We start from the raw sequence: 24,674 nt of genomic DNA, 5'->3' as shown, positions 1-24,674 counted from the left end.
ATATAAATAATTATACAAAATATTATATTAAATAACATACTCAAATATTATTTTACAAGTTAATATTTGCAGAGAGTAGTACCCCTTACTTTTTAGCTTGTAAAATAACAAAAAATATTCTTCTATTTAAAAAATTATTCATTTAAAAATTTATATTTTTAATCTCATATTTATTTAAACTATATCCTATAAATTTTGAAACGAAAAAAGATATTATAATCAAATTATTACAGCATGCTTGAAGGTAAAGAAATACTTTTTCTCTCTCTTTTTTTTCTTGGTGTTTTCTTGTATTTGGACAGATTTTATAAATACTTCAATTATTTTACGGCAACTTGTATTAATTAGTTAAAAATAAATTGAGTTAATGATATTTATGCATTTTAATTTGATTATGAATTATCGAATCAAATTAATTAGAATTTATCCTACTAAAATTTGATTTATTAACCGGTCAAACATTCAAATCAAACTTTAAAATATCGAATTAAATATTAAAAATTACCTTTACAAAAACTATGTTTTATTTGTGACAATTGTCATGTCATGTATTTTCTTGTCATATAGCAATAATAATAATAACAACAACAATAATATATGATAAAGTAATATTAAAAAGTGATTTAAATTGTTTGATTAATATGTAACGTTAAATTTATAATGTTAGGAGTATATATGATTTTTTTAAAAGCTAACATATCAAAAGTTACACAATTTATAAATATATTCTATCAAGATATTTTTTTTACTTTAATACACAATTATCGTAATTCATATAAAAAATTTATTTATAAAAATCATAACAAATTTGTAAAATTTAATATTTGATATTTATTTTTTACTATTTTATTATTAAATTCTTATATTTTTCCCTTCTCACTTCATTAATTATCTATTCTATATTTGGTTTGTGCATTGAGTGTGGAAGTGAGTTAAGAAACTGTATGAAAAAAAGAGTAGTTATGTATATACTGATAATAAAGCTGAAGCATTGATTGTGACATTAAAAAGTTATGGATCGTTTGACGGAATGTATTAATATAATGTAAAATAATGTATATAGTAATATTTGTGTTAATCATGTTCGTATTAATAAAATATAAATTATATTTATGCATTGTTTGATAAATTATTTTTTATTATTATAATGAAAAAGATATAAAAAAAAGGTATTGAGGGACGATTAGGTCTTTAACTGATGCATTAAAAGCATTGCATTTCTAATACCTAGAAATCTATGGAATTAGCAATACTCAGATCGTTTGATAGAGTGTGTAAAAATAATTTTAAATAGAGTGTATTAGTAATGTTTGTATTAGGAATGAACGTATTAGATATACTTGCATTGTTGTACTTAGATTATTTTTATGCATTTGTTTGTTTGATGCATAAAAAGATGGGAAAAGACGTAAATTCCACTCTGAACTTGTCTCGAAAAGTCAGTTACACGCTTAAACTATTGTGGTGACCTATTACACACCTGATCTAATTCAAAGTGATATTAATATCCCCCTCATTTAAAATGACAAATTTAAACATGTGACACTATTTTTTTGGTCATTATATAATTATGAATTATAATTTCTAATTATATTAATATATGTCATCTTTTTTTCTTTTTTATTAGTGAATCTGGTTTCTTTAACAAATAATTCTTCTTTTTTAACTAATAAATGATGTTATATATAAGTTCAATCTGAGATTAAATTATTAATAGACATATCGAACATCGAACAGATAATTAAAAATAAAATTTTAAAAAAAATAATTTTACTAAAACACTACACATTTAACTTTGGCTGAATTAAAGTTTTAAGGTAACTTATATTATTATTCATATTAATAAAATTGACATACTGTTTAGAATATTATTAAAATTTAAAACTTTATTTAAATGTTAGTTTATTTGGATTTTCCATTTTATTCCCATCCTTGCTTTATTTGTTATTTCATATTATTCCAAAAGACTTTTAAAAGTAGATTCTGCATTTTCTACTAAAAGAATATGTTCATTAAAAAATCTTATTTCATTTATAAAATAAAAAATAAAATATTTGAGAAGCAAATGTAAGAAGTCTTGAGTTGTACTTTTAAATATCCACCGAACCTAGTAGGTATATGTGTCTAACATCCACTCCTTCTAGTCGAATGAATGCCTTAAAACGACTTTAATGATGAGAGAAGGCGATCTCAACGAGAATAACTCTAACGTATAATAAGTTTAGCAATTTAGTTTGACTTTAGATTTGCGATTCTAAAATTTTAAACATGGGTGGATAATCTTTTGGGCTTCTTTAACTTATGGGCTGAACTTTTGGTACTCTTAATTGGGCCACCAAATGAGTCCACTTTTATAATGGGCCTAACAAAATTTAGAGCCCAATCCATTTTACTTATTATGAATGGGCCTATTATGTTTTCTTCTTAATAAGCAAATACCCCATAAAAGCTAAATTATTACAAACATATATCCCTTTTTATTCATATCTACTAAACAATTACACTATATACCCCCTACTAATTTCACTTAACTGATATTATATCAGTATTATATATTGTATATTATATATTGTATTGATATCATTAAGGCTGATAATTTCGCTTAACTGATATTAAATCAGTATCCTATATTGTATTGGTATCATTAAGACTGATAATTTTGCTTAATTGATACCAAATCAGTATATATATATATGTATGTATGTATGTATGTATATGTATATGTATATCATTAAGGTTTCTTATTTAGAAATTATTTATTAGTCAATGTAGTATTCACCAGTTAATGATACTCTATGAGTAATTTCTGAATAAAAAACATTAACCATGCCACAACAATATGCATATACTTTTATAGTATCATTGACTGTTTATAGTAACTTATCTCACAGATTTGTCTCTTAAATCGAGTTGAGAACTGTGAGAATCATATGAATTTGTGCTACACTTTCTAAAGTGTTCTTGTGTGTATGATTGCAATCCTTCTTTAGAACCTTATCAACCTAGAAGTTCGATTGTATTTTCTCTTTTAACTCTTCTTTATCGATTTACCATTTATTAAAAACATCACAATAAAATGAATAATTTATACAACACAGTTGACCTAGAAATAGTGAGTAGGAATATATGCATTATGACATGTACGTGAAATACATACAACTTAACATCCTTCAATTTCTTTTAGGTCAATGTCATGTCTTGTCATTGATATTTTGGCATATCTTGGTGAAACTTTACTTAGGTGAATCCAACAATAAAAAAATAAATCATACATACTTTGAAATATTATTAAATTAAAGTTATAATCTTTCGAAATAAAACATTTTCTTAAGCACATTGATGTTAGAAACTATACTAGTTTGAGTTTTGTATGAAAAGTTATATACTATTTTTAAATTATTAGACACAATGGGAGGGTTCAGTATGAAGGAAGATTAAAACAAATTCCACAAGAAGTGATCAGGCTCCAATATCTAAATTCCCAAGACATGACCTTGATCTAGAGACCCAACTCCAATATCTAAACCTACCACTAACACTTAACTTGGTCGAGTCTTGATTCCACATCGAGTCTCGTCTCGAGGTCAGGCTTTGATCTAATTGTGATTCTAGGTCGCGTACTCTTTCGAGCCTGGGATAATTTAGGGTCAAAATTCAGAATAGTAACTAAGTTTAGGAGAACTTGATGAGTGTCACTTCACATGTTAGGATTGAGTCAGATATCGAGCGATCTCAATTGAGTCTCTAGTCAGGCGGGTGAGGGTTGGGTCGTGTTATGAAATCCAAGAATAGACAAACTCCAAGCAAACTAAGAACACATATCTAAATCAATCGAGTCAATAAACTTTAGATATCAACCTACTACAACCACTATATTATTTTTGTAACAAAAGTCCAATAAACAAACAAGATGAAACTTTGAAAGGATAAGTCAAATTAGACACTACTCTAAAAAGCTACACCATTTTCATAGACTCCTATTCAATTTAGGGTTTAGGTTTTTCAGAATTAGGTTACTATAGCATGTCACAAATCATTCAATCATCTTAAAGTATATGTCAATTAATTATCTTTATAATTAATTATATGGACCATTTTTTTTATAAAAAAAAATGGTAAGTACTATTCTCTGTATTTTTGCAGAAAGTGACCACATTTTTTGAAAAAATAATAGTAGTAGCTATCTCCTTTATTGACTGATTTAAATCCCTTTTTAGGGTAAGGGGATGTTGACACTTCTCTTTGAACTGTCACTATTTTATGGTCACTCTATGCAAATATTGGAACTCTCAATATATATATATTTTTTACATGTTATGTGTCTTTATAATTAAGTGCTATTTTTCAAAACATCTGTTTGAAATCCTATATTCTATGTTTTTATACTTCCTTTTTTGGTGAAATTTTAGACATTTTGCATTTTAATGTATTGTTAAGTTTACCTTTTTAATGGTTGAGAGATTATCATAATCGTAGTCTTAGATAAGGGTGAGGTCTGTATAGATATGTATTTCATCGTGTATAAATTTTACTTGTGAAATCATATTCAGTATGTTATGTTGTTGTCGTGCACTTTAATTGTAACTAGGAGATCTTCTCCAACGCAAAATATTATTTAGTTAAAGTAATATATTAGATTGATTATTTTTTAAAAGTGTATTCGCTTGAGTTTTCCATGTAAAATGCATGTATAAACACGATTTTTTTAACTTTCGAATTATATCATTTTTCAACTTCAAAAGATCAGAATCTATGAGTTTTTTTTTTTTTGACAAATTAAGATAGGGAGAGAATTAGCTTCAAAGAAGCAAATATAGAAAAAAAATGTATTAATTACACAAAGTCTTTGTTCTCACGTCATATTATTACAGTTTACTGACTAGCTATATATTCCACCAGAAATTAATAAAAGAAGAAAAAATGTGTTAAGTTTTAGATTTGTTTCTATTTTTTTTCCATTTACTAATTTGTCCATCACTTATACACCTGCTTTTGAGTCGAAGGTCGATAAAAAACAGTTTGTGTACCTTCTCAAAAATAGTGATAGAATTTGCGGACACTCGGTTTTTTCGGACCTTACTTAGAAAACTTTACTAAGTATGTTGTTGTTATATCAATCTATTTAAAGAAACACAAATTTTTTCATTAGTTTAGAATCTAATTACGTGTCTTCACTTTAGTTTTCGAATATCACCTTATGTATAATATTTATTACCGTATCTGACGCACTCAAATGCATATATCTTGGATACATGCGGGTTAAATTAAGCGTAATCTATTTCAGAATACAATGTATCCAAATATGATTCACGTAAGTCTAAGATATACTAACGTTCTCGCTCGTCTCTTTTCTCCTCTCTCACTCACCTCTCTTTCTATATACTATTTGTATTTTAGAAAATATATGTATCTAATATTTTTAATACATATATCTAACTTGAAATCTAAACAACGTTGTATCGATTTATATGAAGTGAAGCCCTCAATAATGTAAAAAAAAAAAGGCTTTTTCCACCTTTTTTCTGCACCAATTCTCCCTCTATTTCTGTCTCTCTTTTTTCCTTTGACTTGTTGTTTTCACACTTTCTGTTTTTTTCCACACATCACTCAAAAATAAATATATAAATATATAAAAAAAAATAAAAAAATAAAATAAAATTCATATATTATATAACTAGTTTCTTCTTTTTTCTTTCTTTCTTCCATCTCTCATTTCAATTCATTTCTTCCCAATTTTCTCTCTTGTTCCTCCTACTTCTAAAAATATAACTTTGATTATTTTTATTTTTTTATGTGAATTTATTTTTATATACAAAGTGTAAAAAAAATGCTACTATGATTTTGAGTAATAATTCAATTTTCTCATTATATTTTTCCATCAAATCCACAATTATTGTCTTTTTTCTCTTCCTTTTTATCCTTTTCTCTCCTTCTTATAGTTTATATCATCATAACCATAAAATCCAAGATTCTACTAAGGTAGCTTCTCTTCTTTCCTATGAAATTCATCGAAAATTGACTTATCGAAAATACTCCTACAAATTTCCTAAACAAGTCAATTTTTATTAGAACGTTCGTTAGAATTTCGTGTTTTATATATTAGTGTGCCAATATTAGTTAAAAAAAAGAAAAGCACACATATAGTTTATTAGTAATAATAATAATAATAATACAATTTGACTTTGCATGTAAATATAGACTTTATGTTATGGAGTTGAATTTCTTTTAATTATTTTTTTTTTGTTTTTTTAGGGTTTGTTAGTGGAAGAGAAAACAAGGTTGGGATCGATGCCACCAAGTTGTTACAACAAGTGTAACCAATGCCACCCATGCATGGCGGCACAAGTTCCAACAACACCGAGTCATCGCCAAGATGGACCGAGTCCGAGTCGAGGTAAAAATATAGCTATGGAATATTTTGACTCACCATCACCATCAACCGGAGCTAATAGATACTCGAATTATAAGCCACTTGAATGGAAATGTAAATGCGAAGACCACTTGTATAATCCTTAGTTAGGTCATAATCGTATCGTTCAGATTAATTTGAGAATTTTGATTATTTTTTTTTTTGATTAATCGTGTGATTTATATTTAACATGTGGATTGTATGTGTGTATATAATTTTTTGAATTTATTTTTGAAGGAATTTTTGTGTCAATAAAATTGGTCTCATGTGAGAATTTTTTCTTTTCTTTTTTAAGAGACTATATTAAATGAGGCTGTTAGAAGCATTTAGTATGGTGTACAAATTTTGATATTAATACATTGATGTTGTACATTATCTTTTTCACAGTGTTGATTTAATGTTTTGCAGTAGCTTTTGATATGATTTATCGTATTTTTAATTTAAGATTATAAAATTATAAATTTTATATAATTTTAATGATTGTGTTAAGTTAAAATAAGATCGAATAAAATGTAAAATGTTGTTTTCTTTACTCAAAATCATGCTTATAAACAATTTAACTTTTCAAATTTCTATTTTACTCTGTACTTTATAATTTTATGAAATGACTTGTTCAAAATTACAAAATTTATAAGTTTGACTAAGAGAATCTTGTGTAAACTTTTCTATACACTATTTACATATTAAAAAAAGACAATAATTTTTCTCCCCATGTTTTATCCTCAACATTAAATACTTATTTTAAAATTATTTTTAAAGAAATCATTTCATATGAAATAACTTGGTAAAATACTTATCTCAATAAATTATTTTTATTAATGCATGTGTCAAATCAAAGCGACGAGCAAAAGTGAATTGAGGTAATATTTGTTTTTTCTCTCTCTTTTTTATCCTGCACAACTAGTATTACGTATCAATCAGTTCAATTTTAAAATGTATATATTTGACTTATTGATTTATAGAGATGATAAATTGTTATAAAATCATTAGGATATTAATCGTTAAAATTTAACACAAAAAATATCATTGAACCTAAACAACAAGGTGACAAATCAAATGAACTATGCAAATGAATTCACAAGTTACATCCTGCTTAAAAGCAAACACCTTTACATTGTAAAACAATCGAAACAATCCGAAATAAAATAGGAAATCAGACTCTAAAAGTCAAGGACTTTATATACAAAATGATATTATATAAATCTAATTATTTAATTTACTATCGCATTATCAATTTACCAATTAAGAGAAAAACTCAAAAACCGATACATCCAATAACAAAAAAAAAATAAAATCAAAATCACTAAATCATGAACCCATTATTATATAGAAATAACTTTTTTTTCTAGATCGAATTATTAGTTTTGGTTCGATTTTAAATAATTCTGCGCACAATTTACATCTTTTTGATTTTCTTGATGATTCGAAATCATAATTTAGAATTGAAATAATGATTGATTGTCATCTAAATAACTCCCTCGTAACATTCTTTATTTTCTCTCCATATCTATCAAAAACAATTTCTTTATCCGAAAAGAATAAAAATAAGATTCCTCCCTTTCTAAACCTTCCTCTTTAAACCTCAATTGTAAAAGTATAGCATTATTCGCTAACTAAAGTATGAAAAATAAACTTTACAAATCGCAAGTAATATTCTACGTTAATTACGTCCTTCCATTCTCAAATAAACTCATCTTCACCCTTATTTCCATAAAATAACCAAGGATGGACCCACCTAGAATCCTCGATCATCCATTAACTTCGTATCAAAAGATATATATCTATATAAAAATTAAGAGGTATATGTATAAAATTAATATGACACATCTAATGAACAAATGTTCTGACCGATCCAATGGCTCATGATGAACACTTAACTCTAGTATTGCTGAGCTTAAGTTCGAATACCCTTCGATATCCCTACCCTCTGAGGGCGGACCCACACTACACCGTCAGATGCACGTGCATCCAATAACTTTTGAAAAAAATTATATGTATATATGTATATCTATTCTGAAAAACAGATAGAAATAAGATATAGTTAACAGTGAAAAATATCCTTGTCTTTTACCATTGGTAAAAAGTAGATATACCACCCACTGGACCGGGTTCGAATCTCTATGTTTTTACTTATGCACTCAAAATCTTCAAATACTGGATTCGACTCTGCCTACCCTACTTCCGTAGTCCATCACCCATAATATTCGTCTAAATTATATACAAACTTTAATATAATATAATATTTTTTGCTTACTTATTGAATACGAGATTTCTTAAATCCATACAAGAAGAAGCTAACATAATTTTATGAATAGAGCAAACAACACATCCATTTTCAAAGGAGCTGAAACTTACCCATAACAGCACACAGTTAAGCTCTTCTCCATTTATCTAACTCTTGTGTAGTTGTTTTGATCAATTTCTTAGTATTGGCAACAATTTCATCAATCAATTGACCTACTTCATCATGATTCGGAAAACTCGCCGGCCGAGTACCGGCATTCGAGTATCTCCGGTTATCATCATAACCATAACCTCTACCAACTGCATAACCAAAACCTACACCAATTCCACAACCAGCACCTAATCCAAAACCTAGCTGCAATCCAGGAAGTCCGGGACCAAAACCAGTGCCTCCGATAAGACCAATTCCGATACCAAAACCACAGCCAACGCCGATTCCAAAGCCAGGTCCGATTTTTCCTAAATGCTTTGATTTAACTATTGGTAGCTTCCAGATTAAACCCTTTTCTTCATCTCCGCCATTCATTTTGGGTCTCGAAGGTTTTGAATTTGCGTAATTTGAACACTGAATCTGTTTACCTAGATGGAGAGAAGAATTGGGGGAAAATGAATTGGTTTTGTTTTGTGGCTCAAAATAAAAGAGAAAAAATTCAATAGCAAATTCGGGGCAAATGGAATCCGAGTCCAATGGGCTTTGTAAAAAATAGAAGCGAATTAAAGGTGGATAATCAAAATTTTCCGTTAATAAAATGAAGAGAAAATTGTATATAATAGCAAACTAATAATCTAAAATAAATGGTGTAGCCAGGTTTTGATTTAATTGTGCTCCATAGCAAACGTTTGCAAAAAATTATCAGGCGCCTCTCTCCCAAATATCTCGCTCGCCACTCTCCTCCAATCTCTCGCTCGCTTCCTCACTTTTTAAACAAACACACGTGTATAAAAATTGTTTCTAATTGTATAAAGCAAAGAAAATTGTATAAATACATATATTTTTGTTCCCCTCTCTCCCTTCTTCCAAATCTCGCTCGCCGCTCTCCCAAATCTCGCTCGCCACCCTCTCCTTTCTCACTTATACAAACAGAAGCGAAATGTATAAATTGCGTTTATGTTTGTATAAAGCGTGAGAAAATTGTATATACACATGCAAGTACATATATTTTCGTCGTATACACTTATAACTATACAATAAAAATACTCCCCTGCCCAGTTTCTTTTGCCTTTCTCTCTTTCACGTTTTATACAATTTTCAAATTGTATCTAATTTCTCTCTTTCTCGTTTTATACAATTCGATTAAATTGTATATTCCTTGTCAAGTCTCTTTTGTTTCTCTCTTTCTCATTTTATACAAGTTCAAATTGTATATAATCGTTCTATATACTTATAATAATACAATTCGTATTATAAACTTCGTTTTTATACAGTTCTTTGTCCAAGTGTCTTTCTCTTTCTTGTTTTATACACTTCGTTTTATACAATTCGTTTCAACTGTATATGTATAGCGAATTATACAGTTTCTATGTTTGCTATGGAGAGCAATTATGCAAACTTTGTTATAGCATACAAATATGAATTTTTTATTTACTATATATGAAAGTTTGCCTAAAATGAAAGATTAGGTGATTGATCAATTAAACTATTAAGATTATCATTTGATATCGTTATGTTTTAGCTCCTATTATCAAATATTAATTATTAATCCAAAGGATACGTGAAAATAATTAGATAAAAAATGTCTATTAAAATACGAAATAATATTGGAATTTAAAGAATTGATAAGTGAATTTAAGTAATGATTATGTGTTTTTTTAAATCAATTTAAACTCGAAATACTTTTTATAGAGTTCAAATTTTTATAAGCTTTTTTGTGTTTTAAGTAATGATATTTTTTTAAATCGTTTTTAAAGCGACTAAAAACTTATATCAGGCTTGAAAAATTAATCATCCTATTAATTTTTCAGTCGTATATAACCCTTGAGGTATGTGCTCACGAGAACCCACTTTGGATTGATTTCACAATGGAGCTATTCACTTCAAGTATCGACATTGTCTTAGATTAAACATTCACGTATTTTATTATTGTTCAATCTCTAAAATGAATTTTCACTTAAAATGAATTAGTGTTCGTGTAATCGTGTTCAAAGATGTACAAAACTCTTCGTTATTTATTTTAATAATTCTACTATATATTTGTAAATTATTAAATCATAAACTCAATTATTATTTTACGTTAACAAAAAATTATTGTAGTAATTCATACACTTCAAAACCTGGATCCGTCTCTGCTAATTTTCATGGATTAGGCTATTAAGTAAAGGCACAAATAAATGGCTACTTATGCAAATGTAGGCTACTTGTGCAAAAATCCCCATTTGCTTAACTACCACACAAATCAAATCCCCCGCGAAATCGCCATAACCAAAAAAGCTTCTCACAAAGCTCCAGTTTACTGCTACAACAATGGCGTCTTCCATTAACCTACTTATCTCTCCACCAAATTCACAATACTCATTCTGTTCTCGCAATTCACTTCTCTTCTCTCCTTCAATTACAACATTTCGACGAACTCTTCCATCGAAATCGCTATCAATTTCAGCTTCAGCTTCTTCGACGAGAGCATTGGAAGCTCTGATATTCGATTGTGATGGCGTAATTTTGGAATCTGAGCATCTTCATCGCCAAGCGTATAACGATGCTTTCTCTCATTTCAATGTGCGATGCCCTGATAATGATGATAAGCCCCTGAATTGGAGCCTTGAGTTTTATGATGTGCTGCAGAATCAAATTGGAGGTGGAAAACCTAAAATGCGATGGTATTATCTATTTTTTTCTCTCAATGTTTTTGATTGTTGAATTGTTGAAGTCATTGTAGATTATGAAGTTGAAACTTGAATTTTTTTTAAAAAAATATCATAAAATGATACGTAACAACCGTCCAAAACAAGTTGTTAACTGGCTTTAATGAAAATATAGATAGATCAAATCATTACACGGTCTTTTTAGATGAGATTTTGTTCACATTTTTCTAACATTTATCATATACTGATGGAGTTTTTTCGAGTGTTTTTGATAGGTATTTTAAGGAGAATGGTTGGCCTACTTCAACAATCTTTCAGCATTCTCCGGAGGATGACAACGATAGAGCCAAGCTGATTGATACTCTTCAAGTACTATATCAGATTTTCTTTGTTGTTTCCGCTATGTGAATTGATGGTAACTGGTGTAGGTGGAACTCTGAGGGCTGACTCGGGGGCTCGGGAGGCTGGGAAATGAGACGGGAATTGTTTGATCATAGCTTAAACAAAGTTTGACTGAGTAATGTACGAAGCTTGGAGATGGGGATGCAGTAGCTAGGAAGATTGGCGGATTGTTTAGACATATCTGAACTTGCAAATGGAGATAATAAATGTGTTTTCCATGTTACAATATATAGATTTTGGTTTTGCACCATAGTTTAATCAACAAGTAGTCTTATAGATAGGTTTTCGAACGACTAAGTATGGATAGGGGTCACTAGTTCAAAGCTAAACAATGTCATTGTTTTATTTGCTTTGTTGTTCTTACTATTATTACTAGTACCTTTTCTTGAATTTTTCTTTCAAATGATTTCTTGTCGGTGACGTTGCCCTTTGCATTTGTTCCGTCTTTTTGTTAGGATTGGAAGACTGAGAGGTACAAAGAGATAATCAAATCTGGAACTGTAAGATTATCTATATTCATCACTGTTCCTGCTTAAATCGCTTGAGTTTCGTAGCATATCCAATTTTCATTTACGAAACAATATGGTGTTGCTTTTGGCAGGTTGAGCCGAGACCAGGAGTTTTAAGATTGATGGATGAGGCCAAGGCTGCTGTAAGATATTTACCTTACCTTACACTACTGTTCTTACTCTGCTGTGTAATTTTTCGTTGAAGGACTTTCGGATGAATCCCTTGGGCCTACCTGGCTCCGTTCCTAGCATTAACGCCTTTTCCATTGTATTCCAGGGCAAGATGCTCGCCGTCTGCTCTGCTGCAACCAAAAGTTCAGTTGTACTGTGTCTTGAGAATCTTATAGGACTTGTAAGTCTTCTGCTTTTGGAAGCATGTTTCCTTTTCGTTCTATTTCTTGTCGAACATGGTTAACTGTTTGTCCAAATTTATTCTTTTAGGATCGATTCCATGGTCTTGATTGCTTCCTTGCAGGTATCTTTATCTGCTTTTCTTTTGATGATTTGTACTACCTATTTCTGTAAAAGAACATGATGCTACTTCATAACTACTTCACGTATTCATGCTGTCGTAAATTGAAATGCTGTATACAAATCAGTTCTGATAGAACACGGTCCATTACGTCTTGAAACTACTACTACTATCTTATAAGATTACAGGACTATTTGAATATGGTAACATGTATTCTCGGTTTTGTAATTTCCAGGTGATGATGTGAAAGAAAAAAAGCCTGATCCTTCAATATACATTACAGCTGCCAAGGTGATTAGTATTATATGTGCTTGCACTTTCATACCGCGTATTATATCATTTATCGTACTTCTTTTGACATTTGGTTTGGTTTTCGTCAGAAACTTGGCGTCTCAGAAAACAATTGTTTGGTGGTAGAGGATAGTGTCATCGGGCTACAGGTTCATCTCCCAATTCTCATTTCTCTGTAACTTATATTTTAAAAGTTCTTTCTAGAGGATGTGTTAGTTCGAAGTAGTACCACTTTGATCTTCATCATATGGAAATTTAACGGCTATTTGTAACTCGTCCTTATTAGTACATTTTTGCCTTCTCGCGGCTTATATAGCTGATCAAAATGGCATTGTTAGGGTCCGGATATGTGAACTGCAGTATTCGTTATAACTGTTCTGTACTTAACCAACCAATTTCTCAGGCTGCAACCGGAGCTGGAATGTCGTGTGTTATAACCTACACTTCATCTACCGCGGATCAGGTAACACATATCATCATGGTCCTCCTTCATCGCCTCTCATGCTTAACGTAAATTAACATCATTATCGATACACTATCATGTTTCACAGGATTTCAAAGAAGCTATAGCAATCTATCCTGACTTGAGTGATGTTAGGTATGAATACATACATACATATATATGCTGGTCATTGTAGTATAATACTTTAACAAACTTGCGTTCGTGCAGGTTTAATGATTTAGAGTCACTGGTCGCGAAATAGGATAGAGGGACGGGTCCATTATGCAGAAGAGTTTCGAAGCTGAACAACAGAGTCCTTTAGTATCTGAAATGAAGTTTTGGCAAGCTTGTATCATTTTTTAGTTCTAAAATAAACTGTTCATAATTATTCATTTTGTGTAAAATAAAGAGTTAATCACATCACATTCATAGTATATGTCAATATAATGTAATCTTATTTCTCAGTTCCAAGCACTGTTGCTTGTCATTCTCTCGTAACCTTTGATTTAGTCGAGTCTTAATGCATGTATATTTGACATTGGATCGAAAATCGGTTAAAAAGAAAAAAGAAGATCAAAATGAGAAGCTGACAATTCTAACACTTCTGTTTTTGGAAGACCTTGTGTTACAAGTATAATCATATCTTGAATATTTCATATATAATTATAACTAGCGTAAGCCCACAAATAGTTGCTTTAGAGTGGCCAAATAAAGCTTAGTTGATCGTACCACTATCGAGTCAACTTGAACAAGTATAACTTGATCCGATTTGACGGCCGATCCATTTTTTATTATGCATACTTCACAATAATTATGATATAATTAATATATATGTTATTATATCGAAGGATTTAAACACAACCGACCTTAGCTCAGTTGGTAGAGCGGAAGACTGTAGTGGGTGTAAGCCTGTCAGAAAATCTTTAGGTCGCTGGTTCGAATCCGGCAGGTCGGATTTTTTTTTTAATTTTTTTTCAATTTTCGACTTATTCCGATTTGCATAGAACACACTTAGTATAATTTCATACTACGGTGTGAGGACGGTACTATCTTCATTGAGGAAAGAAATGTTATTTTCAACAGATCTCGTCTCTGTAAAATTGTTTTTCATAAAAGTTACCAAGAAATAAATCAATGAAAAACGTGTTTAATTTTCATCTCACGTTTTGACCATTGTATTTATTTATTTATTCCAAATTTAAGTCTAATTTCTTGTATTATATTAAAATGCCCCCATTTTTAGAAGGAAAAAAAAAAACATAATTACACAATACTTTAAAAGATTTTTACATAATCCTAGCAATATTAAGTAATTAACAAAATGTATTATAACCTGGAGTAAACTCATGACCATTTGAATTAGTGAAACAACAATTTTGGAGTATTAAAAGAAAATGAGATTCAATTTATACGTGACTATCTATTACGAGATATTACTCTTTTAAAGCAGATTTGATTGTACGTTAAAATCATATCTCGATAGAAAAAAGTACATTTAATAAAATAAAAAATCTTTACAAAAATTATAACCAAATGCAACTCCGTCTTCAAAAATTTCAAATATTTGATTTCTATAATCAAACGCCTATCTATCTAACTTCATTGCATTATTTCTCGCTTGATTCTTCCAATCTCTCGGGGTCTATTCTTGAATCTCTCTCGAATTTCACCCACACAGAGTATTTGTTCATTAAAGGGAACTCCCTGAACGGAACAATACCATCCTGGATATTCTCCCTTCCATCACTAAGTTATTTAGACCGAGTTTTAACCAATTGCACGGTCCTCTACCCAAGATTGAGGTTTCGTAAAATGTAACTTAAGATCAAGTCGCGTTAGGTTCATGAAGTTTTGAATTGACTTAGGAAGAGTACCTTGCAACTTAAAACTTTGAGCCGAAATAAGTTAGTGATGGAAAGGATAATATCCAGGATCGTATTGTTCCGTTCAGGGAACTAACTACCTTCAAAGAACAAATACTCTGTGCAGGTGTGCTCATGAATCAGCACCGAGAGATTGCAAGAACCAAGTGACAAATAAATGCAATGAAGTTAGATAACCAAGAGATTCAGCCAAAATTACCAGGAAAAAAGGTCCTCTCAGTGTAATGTCGTCTTCAGGCGTTTTAATCCAGCTTGTGGCTATTTGCCATTACTGTCGTGTTTAGTATGAGGGCAGAGGGCGCGAATCAAGAAGGAATGACTTCAACTGTTTGAAAAGCTCCTTTGGTTTCTCCATGTTAATTGCATGTCCTGCATCCTTTATTATAACAAGTTCCGCGTTCTCACTTAGATGCCTGCACCATCAAAGCAAGTTCAGACAAAAACGCGAAGCTAGTCGTTTAATGCCTGAGCTAGTCTAGTTTTGTAAGGTTTGACCTTTTTAATCTGTGAGCCAATTCTAGTGGGAATATCTGATCATATTCTCCCCATATTATCAACGTAGGCTGCATAAAGGAGATGGATATCAGTAAGAGAACTAATAACATTCGATAATTGTTGAACTTTAAGCGCAGAGATAAGACCACAATTTCTACGAACCTGAGTAATCTTAGGAAGATCAGAGAGCTTTCTGGTATTGTGTAATGTTTCGATCAACTCCTTTCTTTCTTGATGATTAACTGTGCACATCACCTGCCACAACAAGGGGGGAAAACACATAAATACCAACTTATTGAATAATCGTGACAATATAGTCAAACTTCTCGTACAAATGAGAAGCCAAACATAGATGTAGATTAAAAGCTGGATCGAAGTTCAGTTGATCAATTTGCTAAATGTCGACAGCATTTCCATCTAGCTTCTGAGAAAATTTTACTAGCTGAAAGCCTCAGTATTCATCTCACTGAAACTCCTAGCGTGCAAAAGCTAGAGGTGATCACTTGATTAAACTAGTGGAGAAAGTGTATTAGTAATTGTATAATAAAGTCCATAGTACATGCTTCCATTTATCACCTCCACAAGTCGATACTACGACTCTACGACAAAACTTTTTTCTCACTACTAACATCCATGAGAAAACTCTATCTCCAAACAATAACATATAGTAATTCCACAAAGTGGGGTCTGACGAGGGTAGAGCGTACAGAAACCTTACCTCTACCTTGGAGGTGGAGAGGTTGTTTCCGAGAGCCAAAACTAAAATCCTAAAAAAGGTCATTGCATAACTTCATATCACTGGTGAAAAACATTGAGCAGTAGCTTTGAGTGGAAACTCAATTCTTGGAACAAAACAAGATCAGACATTCTTTTAACGTTTTCAAAACCATATCATTGGAAATAACCAACAACAAACCGACCTTAGCTCAGTTGGTAGAGCGGAGGACTGTAGTGGGGTGTAAACCTTTCAGATATCCTTAGGTCGCTGGTTCGAATCCGGCAGGTCGGATTTATTCTTTTGCCATCTTTTTTTTATATATGTAAAGGACTTGCCATATAATATACTCCTACTCTGGCAGCATATAAAATATATTTTTGTGTCAGTACTATGAGATTCCCTGTAATCTCCAATTTCTTAATCCAGACAAGAGGCTTAAGATTTCAGTTTAAAAACCAAAACTTACAATAACTGGCTTCTCTAATACCAATATAAGAAAACAAGCACTCAACTGCCACAAATGTCTTGATATACCAACCTATTATCAGATTTCGAGAGTATGTACTATACATAATAGTTGAGGAAGAGAAAAGGGGCACCAAGGCGGTGGAGGGGAGTGAGAGTTTATGTAGACAAACAGACAGCGAGAACTTTAAACAATGCCTAGAGAACAAGTAGTGGTGCAAAAGGAAAAACACGGGAGTAAATAACTAGAAGGACACAATGCACAAAGATCATGATACTTTAGGCTTCTATGAAGCAAAACTAGTTGAAGAAATAATGTACACTTCAGACCAAAAGGTAGTTAATGTCCAAACATCTTATAAACAACTTCAAAGTTTCTTCCACAACTTCATATTTTTTAAGAATGTAGACGGAAGACGAAATTCATTCTTGGAACTCACAAAGTAAGATCACCTTACTTGTAATGTTATCAAGACTCCAAGTCAAAGTAAGCATTAGAATGAGTTCCCCTTCTTTTACCTTTTTTCGATAAGAAAAAAAAAGGACCATGCTCATGCAACTGATGGACAACATTCAGCATTGCTTTGAGAGGGAATTCATTCTTGGAACAAAACAAGATAAGACATTCTTTAATGTTTTAAAAATCATAGCATAGGAAAAAACCAACAGCAACCGACCTTAGCTCAGTTGGTAGAGCGGAGGACCGTAGTTGGTGTAAACCTTTCAGATATCCTTAGGTCGCTGGTTCGAATCCGGCAGGTCGGATTGATTCTTTTTGCCATTTTTTCTTTCTTTCTGTTTTTTAAAAAATAATTATTTATTCATGAGAAGAGGAGCTTGCATATAATATAGTCCTACTCTGACAATAGTATTTATTATCACTTCTTCAGCAATAGCAATAAGTTTATGGTTGTGTCAGTAGTTTAAGATTCCCTACCATCTCCAATTTTATAATCCAGGCAGAATACAAGCACTCAACTCTCACAGATGTCTTGAAATACCAATCAGTTATCGAATTTTAAGAATATATAGGTTAACATAGACAAACAGACAACAACTTATAACCAATACTATGCATGAAAATGCATTAGGAATACCTAGAGATAAAGTAGTGGTGCAAAAGAAACAACACAAGAACAAATAATTAAATGGATGCAATGCACATAATTCATGGTAATTTGCGCTTCTGTGGTGGAGAACTGGTCTTCTATGCAGCAGATCTAGTTTTTAAGAAATAATGTACACTTTAGTCCGAAAGGTAGAAGTCACCAAAATTCTAACAAACAACTTCAAAGTTTCTTCCACAACTTCATATTCATTAAAAATGTAGACAGAAGACGAAATTCATTCTTGGGATTCACAAAGTAAGATCACCTTACTTATAATGTTATCAAGACTCCAAGTCAAGGTAAGCATTAGAATGAGTTCCCCTTCTTTTACCTTTTTTCGATAAGAACAATAAAGTGATCATGCTCATGCAACTGATGAACAATATTCAGCAGAAAATTCATTTTTAGAACAAGACAAGATAGACATTCTTAAATTTTTATAAAACCATAGCATTGGAAAGAACCAACAACAACCGACCTTAGCTCAGTTGGTAGAGCGGAGGACTGTAGTAGGTGTAAGCCTTTCGGATATCCTTAGGCCGCTGGTTCGAATCCGGCAGGTCGGATTGATTCTTTTTCTCTTTTTTAAAATAATTATTTTATTCTGGAGAAGAGGGGCTAGCCATATAATATAGTCCCACTCTGACAACAACATTTAATATCATTTCTTCAACAATAGCAATCTATATAGTTTCAGTGTTGCGTCAGTAGTGTGAGATCCCTTCAATCTCCAATTTTCTAATCCAGGCAGAAAACAAGCACTCAACTCAAACAAATGTCTTGATATACTAATCATTTATCGAATTTCAAGAATATATACAGACATAACATTTGATAAAGAAAGGAGAACCAGGGTGGTGGAGGGGAGGAAAAGAATTAAATCAACAAACAGACAAGAACTTGAAATCAATACTATGCATGAAAAATGCACAAGGAATACCTAGGGATAATTGGTGGTGCAAAAGTAACAACAAGAGAACAAATTATTAGAAGGATGCAATGCACATAGTTAATGTTCTTCTTTGGAGGAGAGCTGGTCGAAGAAATATTGTAAATTTCAGGCCAAAAGGTAACCAACAACAACATACCCATTGTATTCCCACTAGTGGGGTTTAGGGGAGAGTAGAAAGTACGTAAACCTTACCCCTACCTTGTGAAGAGGTTGTTTCCAAAAGACCCTCGGAACCAATCATTTTATAAACAATTTGAGAACTTCCTCAATTGCATATATATGAAATTGGAGATGAAAGACAATATTCATTCTTGGAACTCACTAAGATTACCTTACAATGTTTTCAAGAATCCAACGAACAGGCAAGATAGGTATTTCATGTTTTCAAAACTACAGCATTGGGAAGAATCAATAGAAACCGACCTTAGCTCAGTTGGTAGAGCGGAGGACTGTAGTGGGTCTAAAACCTATCAGATATCCTTAGGTCGCTGGTTCGAATCCGGCAGGTCGGATTGATTCTTTTTGCCATGTTCTTTCTCTTCTTTTTTTTAAATAACTATTTTAATCTGGAGGGGTTTGCCTTTAAATATACTCCATTCTGACAAGAGGTGCATGGAAAGTATTTATTACCACTATCATAGGCAATAGCAACTTATAAAAATAATGTTCATGTGTGAGTAGTGTGAGATTCCCTGCAATTTCCATTTTGCTAAATCCAGGCAGAACATAGACCCATAACAACTAGTTTCTCTACACAAATGTAAGAGAAAAACACACATCCAACCGTCATACATGTCTTGAGATACCAATCATCTATCGAATTTCAAGAGTATATACTACATATAATATTTGAGAAAGAGAAACGGGGCACCAGGGTGGTGGAGGCGAAGGAAAGAGATGATATAGACAAACCGACAGCAAGAACTTTAAAATGATACTAGGCATGAAAATGCAGAAAGAATGCCTACTTGTTTAAAAAATGCAGAAGGAATGCCGAAAGAACTATTATTGGTGCAAAAGGAACAACATGAGAGTAAGTAATTAAAAGAATGTGGCCTTAGTGGTCAATGAAGTGGTTGAGAGCCATGAGGTCTTAGGTTCGATTCCACCGGAGACAAAATAAACACTAGGTGATTCTACTCATTTGTCCTCGCCTTGGTAGACAGATATGCTTCTTTGAAGCAAAACTACATTAGTCATTTTCTTGTAACAAGTCAATATAAACATTTTTATGTTTTGAAAACAACAACATTGGAAAGAATCAATGACAACCGACCTTAGCTCAGTTGGTAGAGCGGAGGACTGTAGTGGGGGTAAAACCTATCAGATATCCTTAGGTCGCTGGTTCGAATCCGGCAGGTCGGATTTTGATTATTTTTTTGTCATATTTTTCTCCTTCTTCAATATAATTTTTATTCTAGAGAAGAGGGTATGATTTTTTTTTTATAATTTCTATTCTAGAGAAGAGGGTATTCATATAATATTTTCTCATCTGACAAGTGATGCATGGAAAAATTTTATTATCATTTTTCTTGGAAACATCACCCTATAAAAATATTTTCGTCTCAGTAGTGTGAGATTCCCTGCAAACTCCAATTTCTTAATCCAGGCAGAGGCTTAAAATCTCAGTAAGAAACCCACAGACACACCAACTAGTTTATATATACCAATGTACGAACCAACAAGCAATAAATTGTCACTAATGTCTTCATATACCAATCAGATATCAAATTTCAAGCTATGTTGCTCAGACTCCAAAAACATTGCTGCACCCGTGTTGGATACTTCAAAAATACACTAATTTTGGAGGATCCGACACGCACCTAGTTACATTTTCTGAAGAGTCCGAGCAACAAAGATTTCAAGAGTATTTACTACACCTCAACTTGATATAGTTGAAGTTGTAGATGGAAGACAAAATTCATTCTTGGAACTCTCTAAGTAAGACCAACTTACAATATCATCCAGATTCCAATATACAGGCAAGATCAAACAACAAACAAACAAATCAGGATTTTCATTCATGAATATAAGGAAGAAAACAACTATCCAATTGTCACAAATATCTTTGAATACAGATATTCAGATTTTCATATAGCAATAGAAGGAAGACAGCCATGATCCAACAATAACAAATCTTCTATTACACATTGATCAAACTCTTGAGACAGCATTGTCTGTGTATTTGAAAAAAGATGGTGAAGAAAAGAGTTGTAGCAAAGAGATAGGTAGACATCAAATCTAGAACTGAAAGCCTTAAGTAAATGAAATGCAGAATCATACAGAAAAACTATGGTGCAAAAGAACACCATGAGGTCAACAAGTATGAATAACAAAACCAGTTGAAACAACTAATAACATGCTTCGGACGAAAATCCAGAAACTCACCAAACATACATAAATAATCCAAAGTTTATATCCCTCAAATTCATTTTTTTGTGAAATGGTGGATGGAGAATATATACTCTTGGAATTTAATAAGATAGGTGGCCTCATAATATTATCACTAGGCAGGATTTATATGCAACCGACCTTAGCTCAGTTGGTAGAGCGGAGGACTGTAGTAGGTGTAAGCCTTTCAGATATCCTTAGGTCGCTGGTTCGAATCCGGCAGGTCGGATAAAATTGTTTTTTTCGATAGTTTTCTTTTGGCAACTTTCTGGGGGAGGGTAGTGTGCGCCCAGACCTTATCCCTACCTTTGAGAAGGTGGAGAGGTTGTTACTGAAAGACTAAGCCAAACAAATAATGAAAAAGAGGAAAAGCAACAAACAAAAACAACAAGGTAATCAAATATCAAACCAAACCAACAAGTAGTGATAGAAATCTAAAAGTAAGCAAATGAAACGAATATCACTGAACTCTGGGAAAAGGGAACGACTTCTAACTCACCTTATACCCTAATCTTCGACCTTCCGATGAGGTACACAAGCTTTTTTTATAATAGTAAGCATGAGACTGATTTACAATCCTCAGTTCTTCTATCTTGGTCAGAACTAAAAATTCATTGAAAACCTCAAAACCTTCAAGAATCCCACTTTCCCCTCCAAGCAAACAAAATAATCACCAATAAATTCAAGACACAAAACATAAACTTCCTCTGCTCTAAAACAAAAAAGATTCAATCTTTATACCTAATACTCAACCTGCACAAACACTAGTTAGATAGTCATGTAAAAGATTCAATCTTTATACCTAATACTCAACCTGCACAAACACTAGTTAGATAGTCATGTAAAAGATTCAATATTTATACCTAATACTCAACCTGCACAACACTAGTTAGATAGTCATGTAAACAGAAACAAATTCCAACATAAAAGAAAGGATATATAAGTGGGAAAACAAGACTTACATCAATAAAATCATTGAGAAAACAAGAAGGAAGATTCTTGATAGGCTTGTAAAAAGACAATTTCACCAACTCTCTCAACTTCTCAGGACTCTGCGGCAACAAAATTGAAACAGCCTCATCAACACTCTTCACTTGAAACATCCCATTCTCCATATCTTTTTCCTCAAAACAAACACCACAACACACAAGAACCAGTCTCTCCACTACCTCAGGAAACTGAACAGCCATACTATACCCCACAAAACCACCATAACTCAACCCTACAACAGCCATTTTCTTAACCCCATAACCCTCCATAGTCCTCATAACACACTCAGCCTGAAAAGATTCAGTTCTTTCTGGCCTAGAAGTGTAAGATTCACCAAAAAACAACAAGTCAGGGATATAAAGATTGAATCTTGATGATAAGGGTTTGATGAATTCACTCCATTGCCACATAGCATTAGCTCCAATCCCATGTATGAGGACTAAAGAGGGCTTTTTTTCTTTATGGGTTTTGGGTATCCAGCAGTGGATTATAGTACCATTACCTAAATCTGTGGTGGATGATTTTAAACCAGAATTTGAAAAAGAGTATTTGAGGAACCAGTTTCTTGATGCAGTGAAGCTGAAACAGTTGGACTTGGCCATATACTATTGGACACTATAGCTTATGAGCACCATTAACATATAAAGAATCAAAGAACCACTGAGATTTTGCTGGATTCCAATACCTTAATGGACAAAAGAAAGAATTGAGGGGAGAAAAACAGAAGTGTTTTTAAGGAATGTAAAAATTCTGATGTTTGTTTTTGTCAGAGTATGCTTTACTAGTTAATTTATTGATTTTTTTAGAGTATTTTGTGTATATAAATTCCTTTACTGTCACACACTATGTTTCAATTATTGATGTTTTGAGGGTCCCAACTCCCAATAGGTTAAAAAACAAAATAAAAATTAATTAGCCTTCTTTTGCTATATTTAGAGGTAGGGCGGTAATCGCGGATAGAATGATGATAAATATTAGAGAGAAGTATTGGAAATATTTTGAATTTAACGTAATTAATAGTTTTATCTTTGATATATTGACAGTCGTAAAATATTTTTACTTGGCTAATTAAATATAGATGTACGCTTATTTGCAATAGCAAACCTACCCTTGGTGAAGGGGTGTCGAGCGACACCCTTGGTGGGAATATTATGTTATATATAGTGGTTAAATTTTAGTTTAACAAATATAAATACATAAATTGATACGATTTAATCTATTGGTTAGGGGCTAGTAAAACATTCCATGAGATCATATGTTCAAGTCCTAACGTATATTGTCACGATATTTTAGTACTGATTAACATCTTTGCATACAAATTAATAAAAGTAATTGTATTTATGATGACTGAAAATTTGAACCATTCAAATTCAAACATCTATTAAGTGAAAAAAAAAATGAAAGCTTAATAAATATGAAGTGACTGATATAAGGGGAAAAGCTATTAAGTTAGAGTAAATAATGATAATTTGTTTAAATTATTTTTTAGATAATATCTTCTTTTAAGGGACTTGAAAAACTTATGATAAGTAAAATGAACATCCGAACATAGTTTTATTTAATACTCACTTTGTTTTTATTTGTTTTTTTAGCTTAAAAGAATTATTTCAAAGAATTGTTACTTTATAAATTCAAAAATAAAAACCGAAAGATATTTTCAATCATACTCTTAATACTAAAGACGTGATTCTTTTTAATACTAATTATTATCGAAACCATACTTGATAGGATAATTAATAAAAATACATTTTAATTTTTTTAATAAATAAGAATAAAATTAAAAAGTTATTTAAAATAGGACGGAAGGAGAAACACTTAATGATATGGAAAAAAAGATAAAAATTTAAAACTTGAAATAATTGGTGTGGAAATCATTGTTTATTTTGTGGAAAATAATTGCAATTTTTTGTCATTTGTCCCTATTGAAAATGATATTCCACCTAAACAATAAATGGAAAGAAATGAACCACGACAACTTTTCCAAAATGTACTTAAAGATAAAATGTTTTTTCAACAATTTTGTAAAAAAATTAAAATAAAGCAATGTACGTGTAATATTTTATATTTTGCTGTACATTTTTTAAAATTCCCTATTTTTATGGT

The 24,674-nt window shown here is 31.5% G+C and overlaps 3 protein-coding genes, 1 long non-coding RNA gene and 8 other non-coding genes across 12 annotated transcripts; 9 read left to right on the top strand and 3 right to left on the bottom strand.

Annotated features, from left to right (window-relative positions):
* The first annotated feature begins 5,690 nt into the window (after positions 1-5,690).
* Positions 5,691-6,784, top strand: LOC138339496 (uncharacterized). Its single transcript, XR_011212282.1, has 2 exons — positions 5,691-5,979; positions 6,253-6,784. It is a non-coding gene; the product is annotated as an uncharacterized lncRNA (long non-coding RNA).
* Positions 6,785-8,634: 1,850 nt separating this feature from the next.
* Positions 8,635-9,388, bottom strand: LOC101258716 (protein TRIGALACTOSYLDIACYLGLYCEROL 5, chloroplastic). The gene has a single exon (XM_004250055.5). It carries the CDS (start codon positions 9,177-9,179, stop codon positions 8,781-8,783), a length of 399 nt encoding a protein of 132 aa, XP_004250103.1. The 5' UTR covers positions 9,180-9,388; the 3' UTR covers positions 8,635-8,780.
* A 1,608-nt stretch (positions 9,389-10,996) lies between these two features.
* Positions 10,997-14,039, top strand: LOC101258426 (haloacid dehalogenase-like hydrolase domain-containing protein At4g39970). Its single transcript, XM_004250054.5, has 11 exons — positions 10,997-11,467; positions 11,728-11,821; positions 12,310-12,354; positions 12,456-12,506; positions 12,641-12,715; positions 12,805-12,838; positions 13,071-13,126; positions 13,216-13,275; positions 13,530-13,589; positions 13,678-13,724; positions 13,797-14,039. The coding sequence occupies exons 1-11, from the start codon at positions 11,115-11,117 to the stop codon at positions 13,828-13,830; spliced, it is 909 nt and encodes a 302-aa protein (XP_004250102.1). The 5' UTR covers positions 10,997-11,114; the 3' UTR covers positions 13,831-14,039.
* Positions 14,040-14,429: 390 nt separating this feature from the next.
* TRNAY-GUA (transfer RNA tyrosine (anticodon GUA)) lies at positions 14,430-14,523 on the top strand. The gene is made up of 2 exons: positions 14,430-14,466; positions 14,488-14,523. It is a non-coding gene; the product is annotated as a tRNA-Tyr (tRNA).
* A 496-nt stretch (positions 14,524-15,019) lies between these two features.
* Positions 15,020-23,385, bottom strand: LOC112940370 (uncharacterized). Its single transcript, XM_069291122.1, has 4 exons — positions 22,544-23,385; positions 16,109-16,201; positions 15,947-16,014; positions 15,020-15,864 (listed from the first exon to the last, which is right to left on the bottom strand). The coding sequence occupies exons 1-4, from the start codon at positions 23,171-23,173 to the stop codon at positions 15,732-15,734; spliced, it is 924 nt and encodes a 307-aa protein (XP_069147223.1). The 5' UTR covers positions 23,174-23,385; the 3' UTR covers positions 15,020-15,731.
* On the bottom strand, positions 15,271-15,521 carry MIR6022 (microRNA MIR6022). The gene has a single exon (NR_108011.1). It is a non-coding gene; the product is annotated as a microRNA MIR6022 (primary transcript).
* Positions 16,862-16,955, top strand: TRNAY-GUA (transfer RNA tyrosine (anticodon GUA)). Its single transcript has 2 exons — positions 16,862-16,898; positions 16,920-16,955. It is a non-coding gene; the product is annotated as a tRNA-Tyr (tRNA).
* On the top strand, positions 17,802-17,894 carry TRNAY-GUA (transfer RNA tyrosine (anticodon GUA)). Its single transcript has 2 exons — positions 17,802-17,838; positions 17,859-17,894. It is a non-coding gene; the product is annotated as a tRNA-Tyr (tRNA).
* Positions 18,712-18,804, top strand: TRNAY-GUA (transfer RNA tyrosine (anticodon GUA)). Its single transcript has 2 exons — positions 18,712-18,748; positions 18,769-18,804. It is a non-coding gene; the product is annotated as a tRNA-Tyr (tRNA).
* TRNAY-GUA (transfer RNA tyrosine (anticodon GUA)) lies at positions 19,609-19,702 on the top strand. Its single transcript has 2 exons — positions 19,609-19,645; positions 19,667-19,702. It is a non-coding gene; the product is annotated as a tRNA-Tyr (tRNA).
* On the top strand, positions 20,462-20,555 carry TRNAY-GUA (transfer RNA tyrosine (anticodon GUA)). Its single transcript has 2 exons — positions 20,462-20,498; positions 20,520-20,555. It is a non-coding gene; the product is annotated as a tRNA-Tyr (tRNA).
* TRNAY-GUA (transfer RNA tyrosine (anticodon GUA)) lies at positions 21,718-21,810 on the top strand. The gene is made up of 2 exons: positions 21,718-21,754; positions 21,775-21,810. It is a non-coding gene; the product is annotated as a tRNA-Tyr (tRNA).
* Positions 23,386-24,674: the final 1,289 nt, after the last annotated feature.

The sequence above is a fragment of the Solanum lycopersicum genome, chromosome 11 (genome assembly GCF_036512215.1).
Source record: "Solanum lycopersicum chromosome 11, SLM_r2.1".
NCBI lineage: Eukaryota > Viridiplantae > Streptophyta > Magnoliopsida > Solanales > Solanaceae > Solanum > Solanum lycopersicum.
The sequence above is the reverse complement of the archived record's forward strand: the minus strand, read 5'-3'. Positions and strand labels throughout refer to the sequence as shown.